Here is a 22,030-nt window from a genome sequence, read left to right as displayed (position 1 = left end):
CACTTGATACTTGGAGAAGTATGAGGTGTTTTAGGGCCAATTAATCACAATAGTGATTTCCCCCAACCAAGTGCACAGCCGGCCATTTAAACGGGTGCTTCAAGCCTTTAACCCAGGCGGTAATATTCCGTCTGGGATTATTGCATAGCCATTACACAAAACTCATTTGCCCCACTTGGGAGAGAGTGTGCAATTTTAGAATAAATAACTACGTAAGAACTTCGGTCGAAAACCGACTGATGCCTCAGGGCATCCGGTATTTTGGAAACTTAATCGTTATGTAGACTTTTCTGGTCAGACGGCTATGAGTTTACCAATTTGGTCGTTCAATCTTTGCTGTCTGAATAGGTACATAGAGCTGACAAAGAGTCTTCTCTCTGCGACGATTGCACCCGGAGGGGTGTCGCCGGACGCCATTGTCCATGTTGGGACAAGTGGTTTTATAAAATAAGCAACCATCCGGCCATTGGGCTTTGATCTTGTTTGAGACCGGTTGTATAGCTACTAAGCGTTTTGTGCCTAGTTTTTCAATCTAACCATTGGCCGCGTGTTATTTGAACGTTGAATTCACCACTAAGTATCGAACTTAGTTGGTTTAACAAATAATCCGTCTGTGTATTGCCCAGACGGAAAAGTAATTATAAAGATAACAAAACAATTTGAAAACAAAGTCTGGTTTCTCATTAATGGACTCTTTGTTTACAAAAATTTACAATTCTCAAAAGTAGTACTTTTTTAAAGTTATCTACATTCCAAGTTCTAGGTAGGCGTCTGCCGTCTGGGGTTTCCAAATGATAGGTGCGATCCCTGACTTCTTCATAGATCCGGTAGGGGTCTTCCCAATTGGGGGTTAGCTCATTGGCCCTATCGGTTGCCTCCATTTTTCGTAACACAAAGTCGCCAACTTTCAAAGGGCGCTTGTGTACTTTCTTGTTGTAGGCTCTCATTATTCTCAGACGGTATGTCTCATAACGCAGGGCAGAATTGCCCTTGCGTTCCGGGAGGGAGTCCAATGCTAGCCGCATGGCCTCCCAATTTGCCTCTTCATCTTAAAGTCTGACTCTGAGAGTTGGCTCATAATGTTCAATGGGCAAGACGGCCTCAGCACTGTACACCATGAGAAATGGGGGTTCACCGGTTTCCCCTTTGGTGGTTGTCCGGATGGCCCATAGGACATGGATCAATTCTTCTGCCCATAAACCATCGGCTCTTTCAATTTTCTTTTTAATGCCCTCTGAGATAAGCTTGTTGAAGGCTTCAACTTGGCCGTTTGCTTGGGGTCGGCCGACTGATGCAAAACAATGTTAGATCCCTTGATCTCCCAACCAAGTCTTAAGGTCAGGCGTTTCAAACCGAGGGCCATTATCGAACACCATAGACATAGTTACCTCAAACCAGGTGATGATGTTCTTCCAAATGAAAAAGATGACATCCTTTGTCTTGATATATTTGACCGGCTCAGCCTCCACCCATTTGGTGAAGTAATCCACAGCCACCAAAATATAACGCTTTCCGCCTGGTGCAGGCGTGTAAGGACCCAAGATATTCATGCCCCACTTAGCAAACGGGAATGGGCTGTGGATTGCCGTCAGATCAGTAGCCGGACGGTGAATACACTAGCCAAAATTCTGGCATTTGTCACACCTCTTCACCAACTCTTTAGCATCTTCTTTAAGAGTAGGCCAAAAATAGTGTCGCCTGGCTCTGACGGCTAGGGACCTGCCGCCTATATGGGAGGCGCAATATCCCGCATGAAATTCTTCGAGAACTTCTTTACCCTTTTCTGGGGTAACACACTTCAATAAAGGTTTAAGAAAACCCTCCTTGAAGTGCTCTCCATTTCTCATCTCGAAGTTTGCTGCTCATTTCTTCATGACGGCTGCCTCTTGTTGTGAATCAGGAAGCGTGTCGTCTGTCAAATATGCCCGGATGCCATCTGTAGACACCCATTTGTGTCTCCCCAAAACCAAACCCAGTGATGAGTACCTTTCACGTCGAATCATAATCGAATGAAGTGAAAGTGTGGAAAGTTTAGTGTTGCGGATAGTTTTAATTTCTTTTCTCTTCTCTCTGTTTTTGAAAACCTATTTTAAGAAAATAGCCAATCCAGTTTGGTTGGTCCATGATATGGGTCCAATAGTAGTGTATATGGATAGGGCTTGAAAAGACCTTTCGAACGATATATTATAAGCCCAATTCCGATGAATATTGAGAAAGTTATGGCCAAATTACTGAACTGGGCCCGGTTTGAGCCTTATATGCGGCCCAATGATCTAGAGGAGGGCCTAATATGGATTTATCATTCCTAATGCAATTAGAAATGGTTTTAGTCTTCTAGATTCTTCTAGAAGGTTCTTTTCAATCCTAATTCAATTAGCATTGATAAATTGACTTTTGCTGACTTTTCAGAGTTTTAATTTAAATCAAAGAGCATTTTTTAGGAAAAATACGATTTTATCCTCCTATATGGCAATATCTATCTGATTTTAAGAAAACGCGTGAATTTCTGAGTCAGCGCCAAACACCAGCTGTAGCGCCTGGCGCTAAGGTCAGCGTCTGGCGCCAATGGCCAGCGTTGGCGCTAACATTGTTTTATCTGCGTCAGAACTCTGTTTTGTTATTTTATCTTTTTGGCTGATTTTCTTTATAAATAACGTGTTAAAAACTCCGTTTTCATTCACCAACTCTCATCAAGATTTTCTTGATTACTCTCTCTCTCTCTCTCTCTTTTCTAAACTAGCCTTTTCTCAAATATAAAAATTCCGCATTCATTAGATCTAGAAACACCTAGCCAAATTCGAAGTTGCCTTCGCCCTAGACGTGAAAGGTTTAATTTCTGAGGGTTTGGCCCAAATCTCTCTTTCAATTATTTGATTTAATTGTTGATTATTATTTTCCTTGAAGTTACTAATGTGTGTATTTTTGTTATTAGAAAGAGGTACGAGGCATCCAAGTAAGTACTTTAATGGTTTAATTGATATTATGATATAGAAATTATGCTTAGGTTGTTATTATGATTCCTAGTATCATGTCTAGGGTAACTTTAATATTAAGTATGATTAAAAGCATGATGTCTGTTATGTTCTTCCTAATATTTATTCATGTTAGTATCATGTTAGGGTTAAAGCTTTGATTTTTATTGCTTAGTGACATGTTAGGGTTTGTTATTAATCTTGTTAGTATCATGCCTAGGATCTTGCTATTATTATGCTTTAACATGAATATTAAGATTGTAATTATTAATTTATTATTATTATGTTCCTTGATGATTATTTATTGCTTGATCACGCCTTTTATGCATGTTTAAAGGGAATTTGTACTTCTAATCACGCTTAATAAGATAATTAATAATCTTGTTTAGGGTTAATAGGATTATAATTCAAGTGATCGCCAATAATAGTTTATTTGTGCATTAATATTCAACCAACATAGATAAACAGGTTTAGGGCTAAACCTATTGATTGCATGTTAGTCAGAAAGTGCACATGAATACGGTCAGAATAAAGTAGAGGCCTATTATTAGGGCAGGTTCAATCTCTTTTAGGTTGGATTTGTACCTTCATCCCCGAACCCTATTTGGTTCAAGACCTTATGGAGTTGACGATCTCTTGGATCGTTAAGGGGTGTAACCTTCACCTCGTGAACGGTTTACAAGTTTCTAAAACTTGTTGGCGACTCTTTTGCTCTATCTTCTTTCCTTTTGGACGCCACCGTACTTTAATGTATGATCACAGTGGGGTTCAAGCTAGGATATTAACGCTTGAAATATTCCCCACACCATTCATCCAGGTGGAGCTTTGGTCAAGGATTCCAATGGGTTCTTCATATATACTTCTTTTTTCTAGAACTTTCCAAAAGACTGACTGAGGCGTATCACAGCAGGCGGAAGATGCCAGTTTGGACAATGCATCCGCCTGGTTGTTATCTGACCTGGGCACTTGACTCAGATGGAATTCTTCAAGTGCCCCAGCCTCTTCTTTGACTGCCTGAAGATATTTGATCATAACCAGATGAGTTGCCTCATATTTTCCCTCACACAGGCTTACGACCAACCGCAAATCAGAGTAGGCGTCAATTTTTGTTGCCCCGGCTGCCTTACACATGCGTATTCCGGCTAGCAAGGCTTCGTATTCCTCCTTGTTATTTGAGGCTTGAAACTTAAACCGCAATGCATATTCAAATTTGTCCCCCTCAGGGGACTCATATACAATTCCTGCACCACAACCGTTCTTTATCGAGCTCCCGTCTACATACACTTTCCAAACTTGATCAATGTTATCCGGAGGAACCGGTCGTGTCATTTCAACAATGAAGTCGGCAAACGCCTGACCCTTCACTGCCTTTCTGGGTTCAAAAGTGATTTCAAGACTTTGCATTTCAATATCCCATTTCAACATTATGCCGGATGACTCCAAGGTAGACATTGGCCGCTTGAGAGGCTGATCGGTGTAAATAACAACCGAATGTGCCAAAAAGTACGGCTTTAGCTTCTTAAATGCCATATACAAAGCAAGGCCAAAATTTTCAACCATGGGGTACCGGAGTTCAGCATTTTTTAGCACATGGCTAATGAAAAAGACCGGGAGTTGGATGTCGTCTCTCTCAGCAAGGAGAACAACACTGAGGGCATGGTCTGAGACGGCTAGGCACATGTATAACGTCTCTTTGGGCAGAGGGATAACAAGCCTTGACAAAGAATGCAAGTGCTCTTTCAGCTTTTGAAAGGCCATCTTAGCATCATCCCCCCATTCAAATCTAGTCTTCTTCCTTATTGCTTGGAAGAAGTAAAGGCATTTGTCGCATGATCGGCTGAGGAACCTCCCCAATGCCGCCAGGCAACCGGTTAGCCTCTGTACTTCCTTAACAGTGCGAGGTGACTTCATGTCAATCACCACCTGTATCTTCTCAGGGTTAGCCTCTATCCCCCTTTGATAAATCAGGAATCCGAGAAACTTCCCAGAATCAACACCAAAGACGCATTTCTTGGGATTTAACATGACCTTATGTTGCCTGAGTGTGGTGAAGGTTTCTCGGAGATCAGCAAGGTGATCCGTCTGTTGCTTGGATTTGACTATCATATCATCAAAGTACGCCTCCACATTCCTCCCAATTTAATTAATGAAGACTGTATTAATAATTCGTTGGAATGTAGCCGGTGCATTTTTCAAGCCAAACGACATCACAGTATAATAGAATAACCCCTGATCAGTGACGAAGGCCGTCTTCTCTTGATTTTTTTTCCACAAGGGTATCTGATGGAAGCCGGAGTAGGCATCCATAAAACTCATCAAGGCATGCCCGGCTGTAGAATCGACCAGACTGTCGATCTTTGGGAGCGGATAGTTGTCCTTTGGACATGCCTTTGTTGAGGTCTGTGTAATCAATACACATACGCCAGGTACCATTCGGCTTCTTTACAAGCACAACATTCGCCACCCAGTCGGGGAAATTACATGGCCGAATGAACCCAGCATCCAGCAGCTTTTTTTACTTCGGCAGCTACCGCCTGACTTCTTTCCTCGCCGTGATTTCTTTTCTTTTGCCGGATGGGCTTCTTTTTTGGATCCACGGCGAGTTTGTGGATAACGAGATTCGGGCTGACGCCTGGCATCTCTTCCACTTCGAATGCAAAAATGTCTTTGAATTCATTCAGCAATAGGTGCAGATCTGCACCCAGCTTAGTGTTGTACACGTTCTATACCATATTTTACCCTCATTTTATAGCTATTTTCGTATGGTTTCCGAGCTCTACGGAGCTATTTCTCGCTAATATTTTCTTCTCTAGTGTGGCTTGGTCTATTTGATTGATTTTGTAGGCATATGAAGATTTCCGGATGATTTGGACTTGTTTTGGATAGCCACGAAAGCTTATTAAGATGGAGAATTTTACCCGTGTCCGCCCTGGAGGGCAACATTACCCTGGCAGCTAGGGCGAAGAAGAAAATTAAGGAAGGAGAAGGGAAGAGCAAAGTAGTACATAGATGTATCTTACCCCCGTCCCCCTGGCAGGGCAAGGTTGCCCGGGCAGACCGGGCAAGTGAAGTTATCAACATTATAAGCTCCGAAAGTCATATTCTCTACTTGATGCTTCTCGCGCCCGACCGGGCGGCTTTGCCCGGTCAGACCGGGCGGAGTGTGGAATACCCCGTTTTCCAATTTTTTTCGAGATTTCTTAACTAAGGGATATAAATACCCTTTGTAAACCCCGACTAAAACATACTTAGTTATTATTTTCTAGCTTTTAAACATTCATTAGAACCCTAATATTCTCTCTAGATCTAGATTAATTTGCACTTTCAAGTTTTGATCTTTGTTCATCAACAATTGGTACTTTTCTTCATTCAAGCAATTGATATTCATCTTTATTTCTTCTTTTACTTTTAACTGCTTATTAATCATGTTTTCTTCATTGATTATTGTTTTTGCTTTCATTAATATGTGTGAGTAGTTCTTTATTCCAAGATCTAGCGGAACCCGAATATGATTAATGCATGATTTAATTCTTTAAATTCTCTAATAATAATTGTAATTGATATGATTAATTGATTATGCTTATGCCAATACTAGATTAGGGATAATTGGTATTGTTATTAATCCTTTGTTTTAATCACAACGAGAGTTGGATTTTGACGGATTTGAATAAATCAATTAAGGGTTTGAAGTTCATCACGCGAGTAGTTGAGTGGATGATTAGGAAGTTAGAGTAATGTGCTTAAGGTCTTTAACTTACATGATTCCACGGAAGTAGGCTTGATTGTGATTAGAGAAGCCATTGATAACTCGGGAGAGACCATTGGTATTATTCATGGATTACTTTTCCTCATTAATCAATTGAATTGTGTGTTAGGGGTAGAAGTACTATTGCATTAATCGTATTCGTGGTGATGCTTGATCTTGGATGTTTTTAGCATTAAATTGTCATTTTATTTAGATTTAATCGTTTTAACTAGTCCTTTAGATATTGATCCTCATTTATTTGATTTGGTTACTTTCTTGGTAATTGCTTAAGTCTATTTAATTGGTTGAACCATAGTCTCTTGGGATCCGACCCTTGCTTGCCCGTCTACATAGTAGTGGTCTAGTTAGGTTTATTTTTGTTAGGTACGCGACACGCCTATCAAATTTTGGCGCCGTTGACGGGGACTAATGGTTTCATTCTAGTTATTTGTGATTCGTTTTACTAAGCATATATTTTGTTGCTTCGGCTATTGTTCCTTGTGTCTTTGATCTCCTGTTTTAGTTTCTTTGTTACATGCAAACTCAAAGTTCAGGTTCAGATGATTTAACACCTTTTGATTCTGAGATCGAAGCTACTGCAAGAAGACGAAGGGGTAGAAGAAGGAGAAATCGAAATATAAGAAACATGGTCGACCCAGGAACAAAATCTGTTTTGGAGTATGGTATTCCGAATACAACAACCAGATTTCTCTCCAGTATTGTTAGACCACCTGTCACCGCTCGGAGTTTTGAGTTGAAGCCTCAATTTATACAGTTCATCTCCAATGATTCTTTTGCAGGCTCATCAAATGATTGCCCTGTGACTCACATTGATAGTTTCTTGGAGAAGTGTGACACTATGAAGCTCAACGGTGTCACTGATGATGCTATTAGACTACGTTTTTTTTCCTTTTTCACTAAGGGATAGGGCAAGGGAGTGGCTACGAGATGAAGGTATTGGTTCCTTTGATATGTGGGACAAGCTTGCTAAGGCCTTCCTAGTAAAATTCTTGGGGCAAGAGAAAACCGCGAAATTAAGGAACGAGCTATCTACCTTCCATCAATCTAATGACGAGTCTTTATATGAGGCATGGAGAAGGTTTAAGCGATTGCAGAGACAATGCCCTCACCATGGTATTCCAGAATGGATATTGATCCAAACATTCTATAATGGTTTGACCCATGAGTTTCGCATATATATTGATGCTGCGTCTGGAGGTTCTATCATGACAAAGAACCCAACCGATGCAAAGGATTTGATTGAGAAGATGGTGACTAATGATAATTACCATCCAAGGGGACGTAATGCTATCAACACAGGTAATAAACATGATGTTGATGCTCTAACCATGTTGACTAGTTCTTTGCAGGCACTAACTCATAAGGTCAATCAACTCCAAGCTGAGTCCCCTCGACCCTCGATGGAAACTTGTCAGATGTGTGGATTGCAAGGCCATACTGCACGGGAGTGTCAACCTAATTATGATGGAATGACGATTGAGCAAGCTAATGCTTTTTATACCACAACCTCCACATGGCCATTTGATGAAGGGTGGAGAAATCATCAAGGGCTCTCATATATGAACAATCAGGCTCAAGTGAATCCTCAACCACCACCTGCTTTTCAATCAAGGGCACCTTTCAATCATCAATCCACACAACTACCACCACCCCAAACCTCAAAATTTGATCTTGAATCAATTATGAAGGCTTTTACTACCTCCCAAATTCAACAACAAGAGCTTATATCAAGGCAATTTGAGCAACAAGCAAAGCAAAATGAGTACTTTGAAAACTCAATCCAATTGCTCACCGCTCAAAATAAGAGGATAGAGACTCATCTTTCTCAACTTTCACAGCAAGTGAGTCATCTAACAACTCTTCAAGATCAAACAAAAGCCCAGACGAAACAATGCAATGCAATTTTCGTGAAGAGTGATGAATTGTTTACAGGTGGATTAGAAGAGAAAGTGTGCAATGTGGAGTCAAGAACTGAGAAGCATGAGAGAGAAGGTCCCAAATATGTTTCTCCACAAGCATATGAGGAGCCGATGCCTTTCCCGCAAAGGTTATCAAAAGCTGTGCTCGATAAGCATTTTGGGAAGTATTCCGAGACTCTTAAGAAGGTATATGCTACCATTCCTTTTTCCGATCTTGTAGTTCAAATGCCTCAATTTGCAAATTTTGTGAAAGGAATTCTAGATCATGATCATAATGATAAGAAATTAGAAAGTTTGGTAGTAAAGAAGAAATGTTCTGATCTTTTACATGATAGCTTACGACCTAAATTGCATGATCCTGGTAGTTTTACTATCCCTTGTATGATAAACAAAACATATTTTGATAGGGTCTTGTGTGATTTAGGTGCTAGTGTTAATTTAATGCCTTCTTCAGTGTATGACAAATTAGGTTTGAAAAACCTTAAACCCTCTCCTATATCTCTTCATATGGCTGATAGAACTGTTAGACTCCCTAAGGGTGTAGTTGAAGATGTATTAGTTGAGATTGGTGAACTTGTTTTTCCTGTTGACTTTGTTGTAGTGGATATGAAAGAAGACCATAAGATCTCACTCATCTTTGGTCGCCCTTTTCTTGCTACAAGTCAAGCGTTAATAGATGTTCCTAAAGGACAAGTGACCATTAGAGCTCAGGATAAACAAGTTGTGTTTAAGATTTTCAATGACCATAATTTTACTTTTGATGGTTGTACCTGTTTGAGAATTGATGCTACTAACCCTTTGGTTAATAAGTGTGTTTCCAATAGAAATCATGTGCGCAAAAAGGAAAATATTCCACCACATGATGGGTGATGTGTCCATTTTATATAGTATTTTACCCCCGTCCCTTGGTCATAATTAGTAGTGTTTTTGGCTCTTTAGAGCCACTTTTATTACTAATTTGTGTGTTCTAGTGTTTTCGTAGTTTTAGTTGTATTTTACAGGAAATTGCACTCTTGGAGCATTTTCCCGGGCCTTATTGGATCGACTACGGAAGCTAGAAGAACACGACCACTTTTGGAGCCCAAGACCGGTGAGAGCCGGTGATTAAGGGCTCGGTAATCGAGATACCGAGGTTTGGACCGAGTATTCAAGACCCGAAGAGGAGATCCGGATTGGGCCGAGGAGTCGAGCCCAATCGGAAGTCCAAAGCCACGAGGAGCCACAAGGGCCCGATCGGGCAAGATGCGTGCTGGTGCGTGGCCCAAGGCGCACCCGATCGTGCGAGGCTTAGCACGATCGGGCGGTGCTGTGAGAAGACCTGTGCGAGAAAAAAGGTGGGCCCGATCGGGCGGCCTCTAGCCCGATCGGGCGCGTGTTTCTGGAAAGGCTCTTTTTTCGAGCAATTAGTTTCTAATTAGGAGTAGTTTTTAGTTTTGTTTTTATACGTTTTTAGGACGCTTAATTGGACTTATCATCCTTCTCTCATAGACTTTCTCTCTCTACTTAGTTTTCTCTCTCTTAATCTCTCTCTAAACCTTTGTTCTTAATTTCTTTCATTAATCCCATATTTATTTTGGTAACGATTTCTTCTCCCTTAATCTTAGTTATTTATTTTATTCCTCTCATTATAATTTATTTTATTACTTTGATTAGTTTAGTTTTTAATATGTGTGAGTAGTTTAATTTCTAGGGTTTATGGGGATCTAATAAATAATATGAAGGGGTAAATTATTGTTGTTGATTATCAATGCTAGATTAATTTCCTATTGATTGATTTAATGCTCTGTGACTAGATTAGGCCTATCTTTTATGCATGAGTTTGACAATATTGATTCAAGAATCGAGAGATGAGAATTAATGTTTAGGCCTAGTTTCAATAGGCAAGTTAATTTATAAATGGTTAAGTCAAGATTCGAGAGTTGAGATTTAATACCGATAAATTAATTGTGTGATTGTAATAAGTAGCGAGAGCCCTTTACAATCTGGCTAATTGATGCATTGATGATTGACTATTATTGATTATTGGTATTGCATGATAATTTCTTATTGGATTGTTTTAATGTTTTACAATTGCGGCTTGTAAACGTATAGCAATATTAAATTGATGAATCGAGCAGATGTTAATTTGATATTAAAGGCTATTTTCAATAAGAACTTAGATCTAGTAAATTGCGAGAGCCTGTTAGATCTATGTTGATTAATAAATTGCGAGAGCCTGTTAATCATGTTATTTATGCAATGTCAATGATTGATTACTATGTTTTACCCTGGAGTATTATTTATTGGTGAACCTATACCCTAGATCCCTTTATATATCATTTTCTCCCTACTCTTATTCTTTGTAGTTTAGTTTCATACTTAATTATAAATATTGGTTACTTAAATAATTTAGATTATAATAATTAATTAGGAGTAAAAAGACCTGTTTCCCTGTGGAGATCGACCCTACTTCCCTATCTACCTTAGCTAGTGATTTAGGTAATTATTTTTGATTAGGGGATACGACTTTACCCTGTCAAAATTTAGCGTCGTTGCCGGGGAAACGGTTTTATTTTTATTTCTAATTATTATTAGAGTCTAGATTTTTTTAATTTATTTTTTTTATTATTATTTTTTTTAATTTTTAATTTTATTTTTTTTTATGAGTTGAAAATATCCATGCTTATGTCACTACAAGAATTATATAATTTTTTATGCAGCACCTAACTACTGTAGTTGTCAACGTCTTTGTCATGAAAATCCTGAATGCCCTTATAGTGAGTTTTTTGTGCGTGCTCCTGATGATTTTAGAGTCTTTCCATATACATATGATCATATCTGGAAACGATTAGTTGCTAATGAAAGTTATTGGAAGGATCTTGATGAAAAAGTCTACGGACACTATAATAATATGAATGTTATTGAGGATGAAGAACCGTCGGTTATAGAATTTGTGGTTGAAAAATCATTGGTTGACGAATCGGTGATTGAAAAATCATTAGTTGTAGAAACGGTGGTTGATAATTCCTTTGTTGATGATGAGGTTATTTGTGAGGGTAAAATTTTAAAGTCATTATTGGATGATAAAGACAATGACTACCTCCATGTTCGTTCTATTAATTCTAAATTTTTAGCAGAGGAAGTAGAAGGTTGTGGTGTATTTTCATCTCCCTCTTTTGATTTTTCTTTCTACCTTGAGTTCTCTTTGTGTGCTCCTAACTTTTTCTTTGTAGGGATAAATGTGCTTGCTATTAAGCCCTATATAGTGTTTAATGAAATGTTTGCAGGAGCGTTTGATAAGTTACTCAAGGCGTTGAATTCTTCCGATTGAGAGAAGGTGTATGGTCGAGCGGGACCTTAATAAACTAGCGCTTTGCGGGAGGCAACCCGTACTTTAATTTGCTTTTTAGTTTAGTTTTTTTTTTTTCTTATTTTTGTGTGTGTGTTTTATTTTATTTTATTTTTTTATATTTTTTTTATAGAGAGGTAAGGAGAGTGTAACTTATGCTTGTGGGAGTTTATTTTTGTGCAGATTTTGAGCTAGAGAAGGCTTCATTCACGCTGGAACTGCACTCGTATTCGATCGGGCAGAGCTCGCCCGATCGGGCGCGCGTACGCATCAGCAAACTTGGTCAACTTCGACAGGCCATAACTTTTGCGTTTCTTATCCGATTTTTGCCTGTGACCTGTCGTTGGAAAGCTCTTCAAGTCTAGTTTCCAATGCAATTAGAATCACTGTATTATCATTTATACATCAAAAGTTATGATCAGAATAGTGAACCTGACTCATATTTGAACTTTTTCCCACTAACACTTTGTTTCTTTCTTGCCCAATTTTGTTCCAAAGAGATGCATTGAAATCCTCGAGACTTTGGTGACATTGATGTGGTGATGATGAAGAGTAGTCACCTTGACTACTAGCTTCCCTTTAAGACAATGAGGACATTGTCTGATTTAGCTTGGGGGGAGGTTCTCGTGTTCGTATGGTACATCTTTCACTCTCTCTCTTCTCTTTTTACATTTATTTTTCTTAGTATAGATTTTATTACTTTCTTAATGAATTATAAATTATGCTTCCTTGTGCCCCTTACTTGAGAAAAATTGTTTTGATTCCTGGTATTTGATGATAAATATTGTGGATTAGTTGATCATGATTTGATGTTTGATTGCCTTGAAACCTTAACTTGCGTCAATTTTGTCCAACTACTTGTGAATATAGTGCTTGACTAGTTGATTTGGTAAGGAATGTGTGATAGTTCCATAGTTCCTGGTATGTCAATGAATTTGAGTATTGGTTTGCAACTATAAGTAACATTTATATGATTCATTATTATGCACATTGAGGAGGACGAAGGCATTTGTTCTTTTAGGTAGCCTTCAGACATTGTAGATACATTTGTTTCCTTCTTGCTACCCATGTTGTTGCCTTGACCTTTTGTTGTTTATTAGCCACATTACAAGCCTATTTTGCCCCATTGGTTACTAGTCCCAAGCTTGGCTTGGGGGAGCTATTAGTGAGTGAGGTGAGGGAGTTTGTAGTGTGCTTATTATTTGCACAATTTGGGTGGGGTTTGAGAAGTTGTTTTGTTGATTGATCATGTTTATTTTTGATGAGTTTGAGAGTTATATTTTCTTGAAAAAATAAAGCATGATTATTATGAAAAAAAAGAGAAGTTCAAGAAAAAAAATGTGAAAAAAAATAAGTGAACTTCGAAAGAAAAAATGTTCAAATGTTCTATTTGGAGGTTGATCAAAGGAAAAAAATTGAGCCTCAATGGAAAAAAAATTCAAGTTGAAAAATAAAGTTTGTTTATTCACTCTATTTTTTTTCATTATCATATCTTATGAGTGATAATTGTAGGAGTTGGGTTTATTTATTATGATTGGAGTATATTTGGTTGATGTTAGAGTTGGTTATGTAGGAGATGTATGATCATTATTTATTTTTGGTCATGGGCTTTATTAGGATTTGCTCCCTTAAGCATAGCTTTACTCTCACTTGTTCCCAAATGATTCCTACCCTTTACCCTAGCCTTACATTACAAGCTTTAAAGACCTTCCGACCTTTGTGCATAGAATTGTATCAATGTGAAAGTGTTGTTTATCAATGCAAGTTATGATTTGACATATTTCGAGTCGACTAGTAGTTTGAGCGTTCATTGTTTTATACACACGAGAGTGTGAGTTGGGAGGGCATTGTTCACATTAAAGGGGTTGGATGGAGAGCGATTGAGTACATCTTTTACTCGCCACAAAAATGAGAGTCGAGTGTGTGAGCACTAGTCTTGAATTCTATATGCTCTTGTGGTTTGCTCTATTTGACAATTGTTAGGGAAGAAAGGTATTTGGATGGATTTGATTGGTTGACTTTGAAGCATGTCTATTTGATTTACCCTGGATCGTTTGTGCTTGATTTTTACTTTTTGGGGTGAAGCATATTTATTGATTCATTGATGAGATCTTTGCTTAGGGACAAGCAAAGTGGCTTGGGGGAGTTTGATGTGTCCATTTTATATAGTATTTTACCCCCGTCCCTTGGTCATAATTAGTAGTGTTTTTGGCTCTTTAGAGCCACTTTTATTACTAATTTGTGTGTTCTAGTGTTTTCGTAGTTTTAGTTGTATTTTACAGGAAATTGCACTCTTGGAGCATTTTCCCGGGCCTTATTGGATCGACTACGGAAGCTAGAAGAACACGACCACTTTTGGAGCCCAGGACCGGTGAGAGCCGGTGATTAAGGGCTCGGTAATCGGGATACCGAGGTTTGGACCGAGTATTCAAGACCCGAAGAGGAGATCCGGATTGGGCCGAGGAGTCGAGCCCAATCGGAAGTCCAAAGCCTCGAGGAGCCACAAGGGCCCGATCGGGAAAGCTTAGCTCGATCGGGCAAGATGCGTGCTGGTGCGTGGCCCAAGGCGCGCCCGATCGTGCGAGGCTTAGCACGATCGGGCGGTGCTTTGAGAAGACCTGTGCGAGAAAAAAGGCGGGCCCGATCGGGCGGCCTCTAGCCCGATCGGGCGCGTGTTTCTGGAAAGGCTCTTTTGTCGAGCAATTAGTTTCTAATTAGGAGTAGTTTTTAGTTTTGTTTTTATACGTTTTTAGGACGCTTAATTGGACTTATCATCCTTCTCTCATAGACTTTCTCTCTCTACTTAGTTTTCTCTCTCTTAATCTCTCTCTAAACATTTGTTCTTAATTTCTTTCATTAATCCCATATTTATTTTGGTAACGATTTCTTCTCCCTTAATCTTAGTTATTTATTTTATTCCTCTCATTATAATTTATTTTATTACTTTGATTAGTTTAGTTTTTAATATGTGTGAGTAGTTTAATTTCTAGGGTTTATGGGGATCTAATAAATAATATGAAGGGGTAAATTATTGTTGTTGATTATCAATGCTAGATTAATTTCCTATTGATTGATTTAATGCTCTGTGACTAGATTAGGCCTATCTTTTATGCATGAGTTTGACAATATTGATTAAAGAATCGAGAGATGAGAATTAATGTTTAGGTCTAGTTTCAATAGGCAAGTTAATTTATAAATGGTTAAGTCAAGATTCGAGAGTTGAGATTTAATACCGATAAATTAATTGTGTGATTGTAATAAGTAGCGAGAGCCCTTTACAATCTGGCTAATTGATGCATTGATGATTGACTATTATTGATTACTGGTATTGCATGATAATTTCTTATTGGATTGTTTTAATGTTTTACAATTGCGGCTTGTAAACGTATAGCAATATTAAATTGATGAATCGAGCAGATGTTAATTTGATATTAAAGGCTATTTTCAATAAGAACTTAGATCTAGTAAATTGCGAGAGCCTGTTAGATCTATGTTGATTAATAAATTGCGAGAGCCTGTTAATCATGTTATTTATGCAATGTCAATGATTGATTACTATGTTTTCCCTGGAGTATTATTTATTGGTGAACCTATACCCTAGATCCCTTTATATATCATTTTCTCCCTACTCTTATTCTTTGTAGTTTAGTTTCATACTTAATTATAAATATTGGTTACTTAAATAATTTAGATTATAATAATTAATTAGGAGTAAAAAGACATGTTTCCCTGTGGAGATCGACCCTACTTCCCTATCTACCTTAGCTAGTGATTTAGGTAATTATTTTTTATTAGGGGATACGACTTTACCCTATCAATGGGTTTAGCTACATCAAAATAAGCTCGGATATAAAGCACATCAACTCTAATTTGAAGGAGTCGTTTGGAGGTGGATATATTGATGAGAAATACCACGGAGTATCTTCTTCGTGTGGTGACCCAGGTTGAGCTACTAAAGAGGGGTCGAGCTAAAGACCTTAAACAAGCGCTAAATGGGAGGCAACCCATTCCGTTTTTTTATTTATTTTATTTTACCTTTATTTATTTATTTATTTTTCTTTTTTTTAGTGCCTTGGGGTTATGATGCGATGTTATTTTGAGGGCGGTCCTAGCTTTGCCCTTAGGTATGATCCCTCCTCTGTCAGTAGGGCCTAGTTTTCTTTTTCCCTTGCTTGTTCTTTTTCGATATATGTTTACATTGAGGACAATGTGAAGTTTAGCTTGGGGGAGGGATTACTTTTGGCTTTGGGCAGTTACTTTATAAATCATGACGATGAATAGCTAGTAAACTACTTCTCTGTGCCCCTATCCTTGATGATTTAAAGGTTTTTGGCTTGATTTTGATTGAAAGACTTGCAATGCGGATTAAATGATCATGATCTGATTTTGGATTGTCTTGGCCTAATGGAAATCAACTTTGCGCAACTGTGTATGAACCTGGAGCTTGATTGTGTTAACTGTGAGGCTTGAGCCTTTATTACTTATTTATGTGTGTTAGTTCCTGGTGTGACATTGATCTTAGTTTTGTCTTGAGACTCTTAGTAGTGTGTCATGATACATTGCACATGCGCGATGAGGAGGACGAAGGCCATGTTCATTAGGTAGCCTCCAGATGAATTTAGAAACGTCTGTCCCCTTCTTGCTTACCCATGTTGTAGCCTTGTCCATGCTTTGCCCGGTCAGACCGGGCGGAGTGTGGAATACCCCGTTTTCCTATTTTTTCGGGATTTCTTAACTAAGGGATATAAATACCCTTTGTAAACCCCGACTAAAACATACTTAGTTATTATTTTCTAGCTTTTAAACATTCATTAGAACCCTAATATTTTCTCTAGATCTAGATTAATTTGCACTTTCAAGTTTTGATCTTTGTTCATCAACAATTGGTGCTTTTCTTCATTTAAGCAATTGATATTCATCTTTATTTCTTCTTTTAATTTTAATTGCTTATTAATCATGTTTTCTTCATTGATTATTGTTTTTGCTTTCATTAATATGTGTGAGTAGTTCTTTATTCCAAGATCTAGCGGAACCCGAATATGATTAATGCATGATTTAATTCTTTAAATTCTCTAATAATAATTGTAATTGATATGCTTAATTGATTATGCTTATGCCAATACTAGATTAGGGATAATTTGTATTGTTATTAATCCTTTGTTTTAATCGCAACGAGAGTTGGGTTTTGACGGATTTGAATAAATCAATTAAGGGTTTGAAGTTCATCACGCGAGTAGTTGAATGGATGATTAGGAAGTTAGAGTAATGTGCTTAAGGTCTTTAACTTACATGATTCCACGGAAGTAGGCTTGATTGTGATTAGAGAAGCCATTGATAACTCGGGAGAGACCATTGGTATTATTCATGGATTACTTTTCCTCATTAATCAATTGAATTGTGTGTTAGGGGTAGAATGACTATTGCATTAATCGTATTCGTGGTGATGCTTGATCTTGGATGTTTTTAGCATTAAATTGTCATTTTATTTAGATTTAATCATTTTAACTAGTCCTTTAGATATTGATCCTCATTTATTTGATTTGGTTACTTGCTTGGTAATTGCTTGAGTCTATTTAATTGGTTAAACCATAGTCTCTTGGGATCCGACCCTTGCTTGCCAATCTACATTACTACAATTGTTGCAAAATCCAACGTTCTTAACAACAACGTGTCAACAAGGAACCGTTATATTAAGTAGCTTTAAAAATATACTATAATGTATGACAACTCTCCTTCTTGAACCATTGTTATAAGTTGATATCATTAACAACGAATTATGAATCAGACAACATTTTATATTTAACTGGTGTTAAAGGAATACAATTTTAATAACGGGCCTTTGGTAAACGTTGTTGAAGGGCCTTAGTATCTTCTACTGTAGTAAAATTCCAATAAACTTTTTCTGCTTAAAAAATAATAATAAAAAAATAAAATAAAATAAAATAAAATAAAACCAATAAACCCCCGAAATTTATCCCCAAAAAAGCATCAGCTTCTAGTCCCTCTATGACTCTATCCCACTCTCCCACAAAACCCACTCACAATAGAATTTGGCGGGCTGTGAAACTCTACTTCTCCGCTTCCACTCTCCATAAACGTGATGGAACTGCTACTATTCCACTCTCATTGTTTCAGTAATGGTCATATATATAAGGGAAAAAAAAAATCAAATCTCACTTTTCTCTTTCCTCGTTCTGGTTTGCAAGACATCTTTCGGTACGGTATTCTATCAATTCATCTTGATTTCTTAGGGTTCGTTGCTTGAATTAAACTGATTTGAGTCTAATTTGATGTAATTAGGGAGGCTGTGGTTACGATTTGTAGAGTACATATCAGAAAACTTATTTGCGGACTTCGGTAAGTAATTCATCTACTCCGTATTACTAATTTTTAGCTTTTTTGATGTTTAATTTGTTTAATTTAAATTGCATGTGGCTTCATTGGCAAGAATCTGGGTAAATTGTTTCATGAAATTAGATGTATGGTTGAAATTAGATGTATGGTGAATCAATTTTGGTCGGTTTACCATGATTAAGAGGATATGTATACATTATAGCTAACACACAATTAATTTAATTTATATTATCTTTGGTATGTAGCTAATTCAAATTTGTTTCTTTCCCCATATTGATATTCTGTTTGTTGGATTGGTATGTTGGTTTCTTTCCAATTATAAAAAGAAAATACAATTCCATATTGATTTATTGGGATGATGTTGGCAACGGGTGGGATTTAGTGAATTTTTTTGATTGGAGCTTGTATTATTTTACTTGGCTATGAATAATTACACAATTTCATGTGCATTTAGAATGATATATATTTCGTATTTAGAAGTGAAAACATAGTTTAACAACTACAATGTAAGGTTATATTATACTTCATCCGTTTCTATTTAGTTGACGCGTTTGATTTAGGCACACATATTAAGGAGAGGAGAGAGAGTGATAGAGAATGAAAAAGCAAGTGGGGTAGCTTGTAAATGCAAGGTAAAAAATTTACCTAAAAAGGAAACGTGTCAACTAAAAAGAAACTTCCTAAAAAGGAATACATGTCAACTAAAAAGAAACGGAGGTAGTAGTTTATTTTGCTTCTGAATGAGGTAAAAGTACTTGACATCCATAATTAGACTTGTAGGCCTAATACATAATAACACTAGAACTTCGTATGTATTACATATCAACAAGAAAGACCCATTTATAAAATAGTGCTATCATGCTTATGGAAATGCAAAAAAGTACTCTTCCAAACCTCTAGCTATCTCAAGATGACCAACCTCTTTAATAGATTTAATCACTATGCCAATAAATTGAGTTTCACTCACATATTTTTTGTTGTAAGAAACACAAAACTAATAAAGGGATTCAAATTACTCCATCAAATTTACGCCCACTCTCGAATATATATCATGCAGTATTACTTTGTTCATATAATCTATATAATTCATTTGTAAGATAAATTAAAAGCTACAAAAAAAAAAAAGCTCATTTATCATTTCCTTTTGTATCATTCAAAAGAGGTAATTGGGTTTCTTTTGAAAATCAAGCTTAGACTTAAATTATTGGAAAGTTGCATTTTAGGGTAGGGTTGTGCGTGGTGCGGTTTGTGATTTTTTCAAACCGCACCAAACCGCAATTCTATACAAACCGCACCAAACCGCACCGCAAAATACGGTTTGGTGCGGTGCGGTTTGCGGTTTTTCCATAATTTTTTTACCTCACAAATAATGATTATTTTCTAATATTTTGTTATGAAATTTTTACTTGGAAACTGTACAACTATGCAAATAATTCAATAAAGAAGTAGTGCTTTACTTCAATGTTAATAGTGACCCAGTAACATGCCAAGGCAAACATGGAGCAAAATCATTAAGTAAACCACAACCACTCCATTACAACTCCAAAGCACAAGAAACGGAGAGTAATAAGAAAGAAAAACTTTGGTTTTCTTAATAATGACCCACACAATTCAGTACATATAAAAACAATATAAGAGTCTTCTTTCCATATAAAAGGCTTTGCATTAAATTGCGGTTTGCGGTGCGGTTTGGTTCGAAATTTTTTTGAAACCGCACCAAACCGCAAAACCGAGGTTTGGTCAAATTTGAAAACCGCACCGTAATTTCAAAACCGCAAACCGCACCAAACCACAAAATTTCGATTTGGTTTGCGGTTTGGTGCAGTCTAGACCGTACTCTGCACATCCCTATTTTAGGGTGGGGCTCCAAAGCAAAAGTCTGTTGTTACTTCAGAAATAATAAAAAAAAAAACTCTTGAAAATCAATTACTTATTTTATACCCTACTCTAATTGGATATGAAAACATGGATCATGCTCCATATATAATTCATCTTATATATCAGCCTTAGTACTTTCACTCCTCTCATTCTTGCTTAAAAGCTTAACCTCTGTAAGTATCTCTTTCAAACACAGCTATATGAACATCAATAATTTTTTTTTTTTATAATTTTATTTAGGCAAAATAATCATTTCAATACAAAGATGCTAAAGTCACTAAGCCTTTAAATTTAATAGCCAAAAAATAAATGATGAAAGATATTAGGAATAGATATATTTTAGTTGGTTTTCATGTAAAAGCAAAATTTGAATTGAACAGAATAAATCACCAAATGCATTAGTTTAAGTTAAAATTATCATAGTCAAATATATGAAGTCAGTACAAAGTTAGAGTCGTAGACACATTCAGAAACAAAGACTACTTGTATTACAATTGTATTACAAGAAATCTGATGAGGCATGCCATGTGGTAGCAGCAGCTGATGTGGCAGCGTGACTAATTCTGAAAACAAAAAAAAAATTGATAGAAGTATTAAATTAATAGTGTTTGATAATAATGAAAGAATATTGGACAAAATCAAATTAATCAAAATTTTGTTTAGATTGATTAAAATTTATTAACTCTTCAATAACACTGACCGTTATTAAAAATTAACTATTTCTTTGATTATTGATTAGAATTTTTTTCAATATGTGCAGTACTTTTCAGATTGTTTATGGCCCAACTATAGCACAGAGCAAATTGATGAAGTGAAAACTGAGTTGGCACGCCACATTCTCTACTTTGCTAGTTGATTTAGGAAGTTAAAACTAATTGGTGGACAAATCATTATGTTTAGATTTCTTATTAGTTTAATGTTTCTCAAATTGTTAAAGTTAATATTATGAATGCTTCGTATTTTTTTTTTCTATTACAATGGACACCGTTAAACTTATTAGTTTTTATTTTATATATATACAATCCATTTTGTTGTGTAAATTTAGTTGTGTTTGTATAGATAGTCAAATAATTAAGTTCTTAGTTAATTAACAACAACGATTCAAGATCTTTACTTTAACAACAAACAAACTATTCACATCAACAACGGTTAGAATATCAATATTGACAGTGGTTAAATGGGTAGTCTAATGTTGTTAACACCATACATTTAACAACGGTTAGAGTAATCGTTGTTACATAATACCACCCTCTACAACAATGATTTCATCTACAACGGTTGTTGACCGTTATCTATTGCTATTTTGAACCGTTGTTAATTAGCAATATTGTGGTAGTGAATATAGTAGTGGTCTAGTTAGGTTTATTTTTGTTAGGTACGCGACACGCCTATCACTTAGCATAAGCAGTCGTCCCAACCTTAACAGTACGCTCTGGACGGCTGTTGTCCAGAGGTATATCAATATGTTCTTCAGCCGGTTGGGGATGGAGCTCATTTGACCGTTCTCCGGTTAGTGATTGCTATTTTTTTTCTTTCTTCACCTCCACCAACTGATGAGCCTTTCTTTTCTTCCCAGATGCTGATGGGGCTGGGCTGGCATCCTTGACATTGTCAAGGTCTATTGGTTCTTGCCCTTGGCCGTCTGGGGCCACAGTATCTTTGACGGCTGAGAGGTAACACTTCCGGGCCGTCTTTTGGTCCCCATTCAAGGAACCAACAGAGCCATCATCCCTCTCATACTTAATGAGCATGAGAGAAGGGATGATTACAGCCTTGGCTTCGTTGAGGGTTGGACGGCCTAGGATGATGTTAT

The 22,030-nt window shown here is 37.1% G+C and overlaps 1 protein-coding gene and 1 non-coding gene across 2 annotated transcripts; one reads left to right on the top strand and one right to left on the bottom strand.

Moving 5' to 3' along the window:
• The first annotated feature begins 7,688 nt into the window (after window positions 1-7,688).
• LOC145557712 (uncharacterized) lies at window positions 7,689-21,073 on the top strand. The gene is made up of 3 exons (XM_081618885.1): window positions 7,689-9,018; window positions 9,112-9,377; window positions 20,978-21,073. Exons 1-3 carry the CDS (start codon window positions 7,689-7,691, stop codon window positions 21,071-21,073), a joined length of 1,692 nt encoding a protein of 563 aa, XP_081475011.1.
• Window positions 7,749-7,855, bottom strand: LOC145560911 (small nucleolar RNA R71). The gene has a single exon (XR_014093504.1). It is a non-coding gene; the product is annotated as a small nucleolar RNA R71 (small nucleolar RNA).
• Window positions 21,074-22,030: the final 957 nt, after the last annotated feature.

Source organism: Chenopodium album, chromosome 9 (genome assembly GCF_948465745.1).
Source record: "Chenopodium album chromosome 9, dcCheAlbu1.1, whole genome shotgun sequence".
NCBI classification, from domain to species: domain Eukaryota; kingdom Viridiplantae; phylum Streptophyta; class Magnoliopsida; order Caryophyllales; family Amaranthaceae; genus Chenopodium; species Chenopodium album.
The sequence above is the reverse complement of the archived record's forward strand: the minus strand, read 5'-3'. Positions and strand labels throughout refer to the sequence as shown.

What these genes read in the sequence shown, in the direction of transcription:
- LOC145557712 (XM_081618885.1), top strand. Translation starts at nt 7,689, where the DNA reads ATGTGGGACAAGCTTGCTAAGGCCTTCCTAGTAAAATTCTTGGGGCAA. An exon ending in ACCTAAATTGCATGATCCTG is followed by an intron (nt 9,019 to 9,111) that starts GTAGTTTTACTA and finishes TGCCTTCTTCAG; the next exon opens with TGTATGACAAATTAGGTTTG. An exon ending in TTAGAGCTCAGGATAAACAA is followed by an intron (nt 9,378 to 20,977) that starts GTTGTGTTTAAG and finishes CAATATGTGCAG; the next exon opens with TACTTTTCAGATTGTTTATG.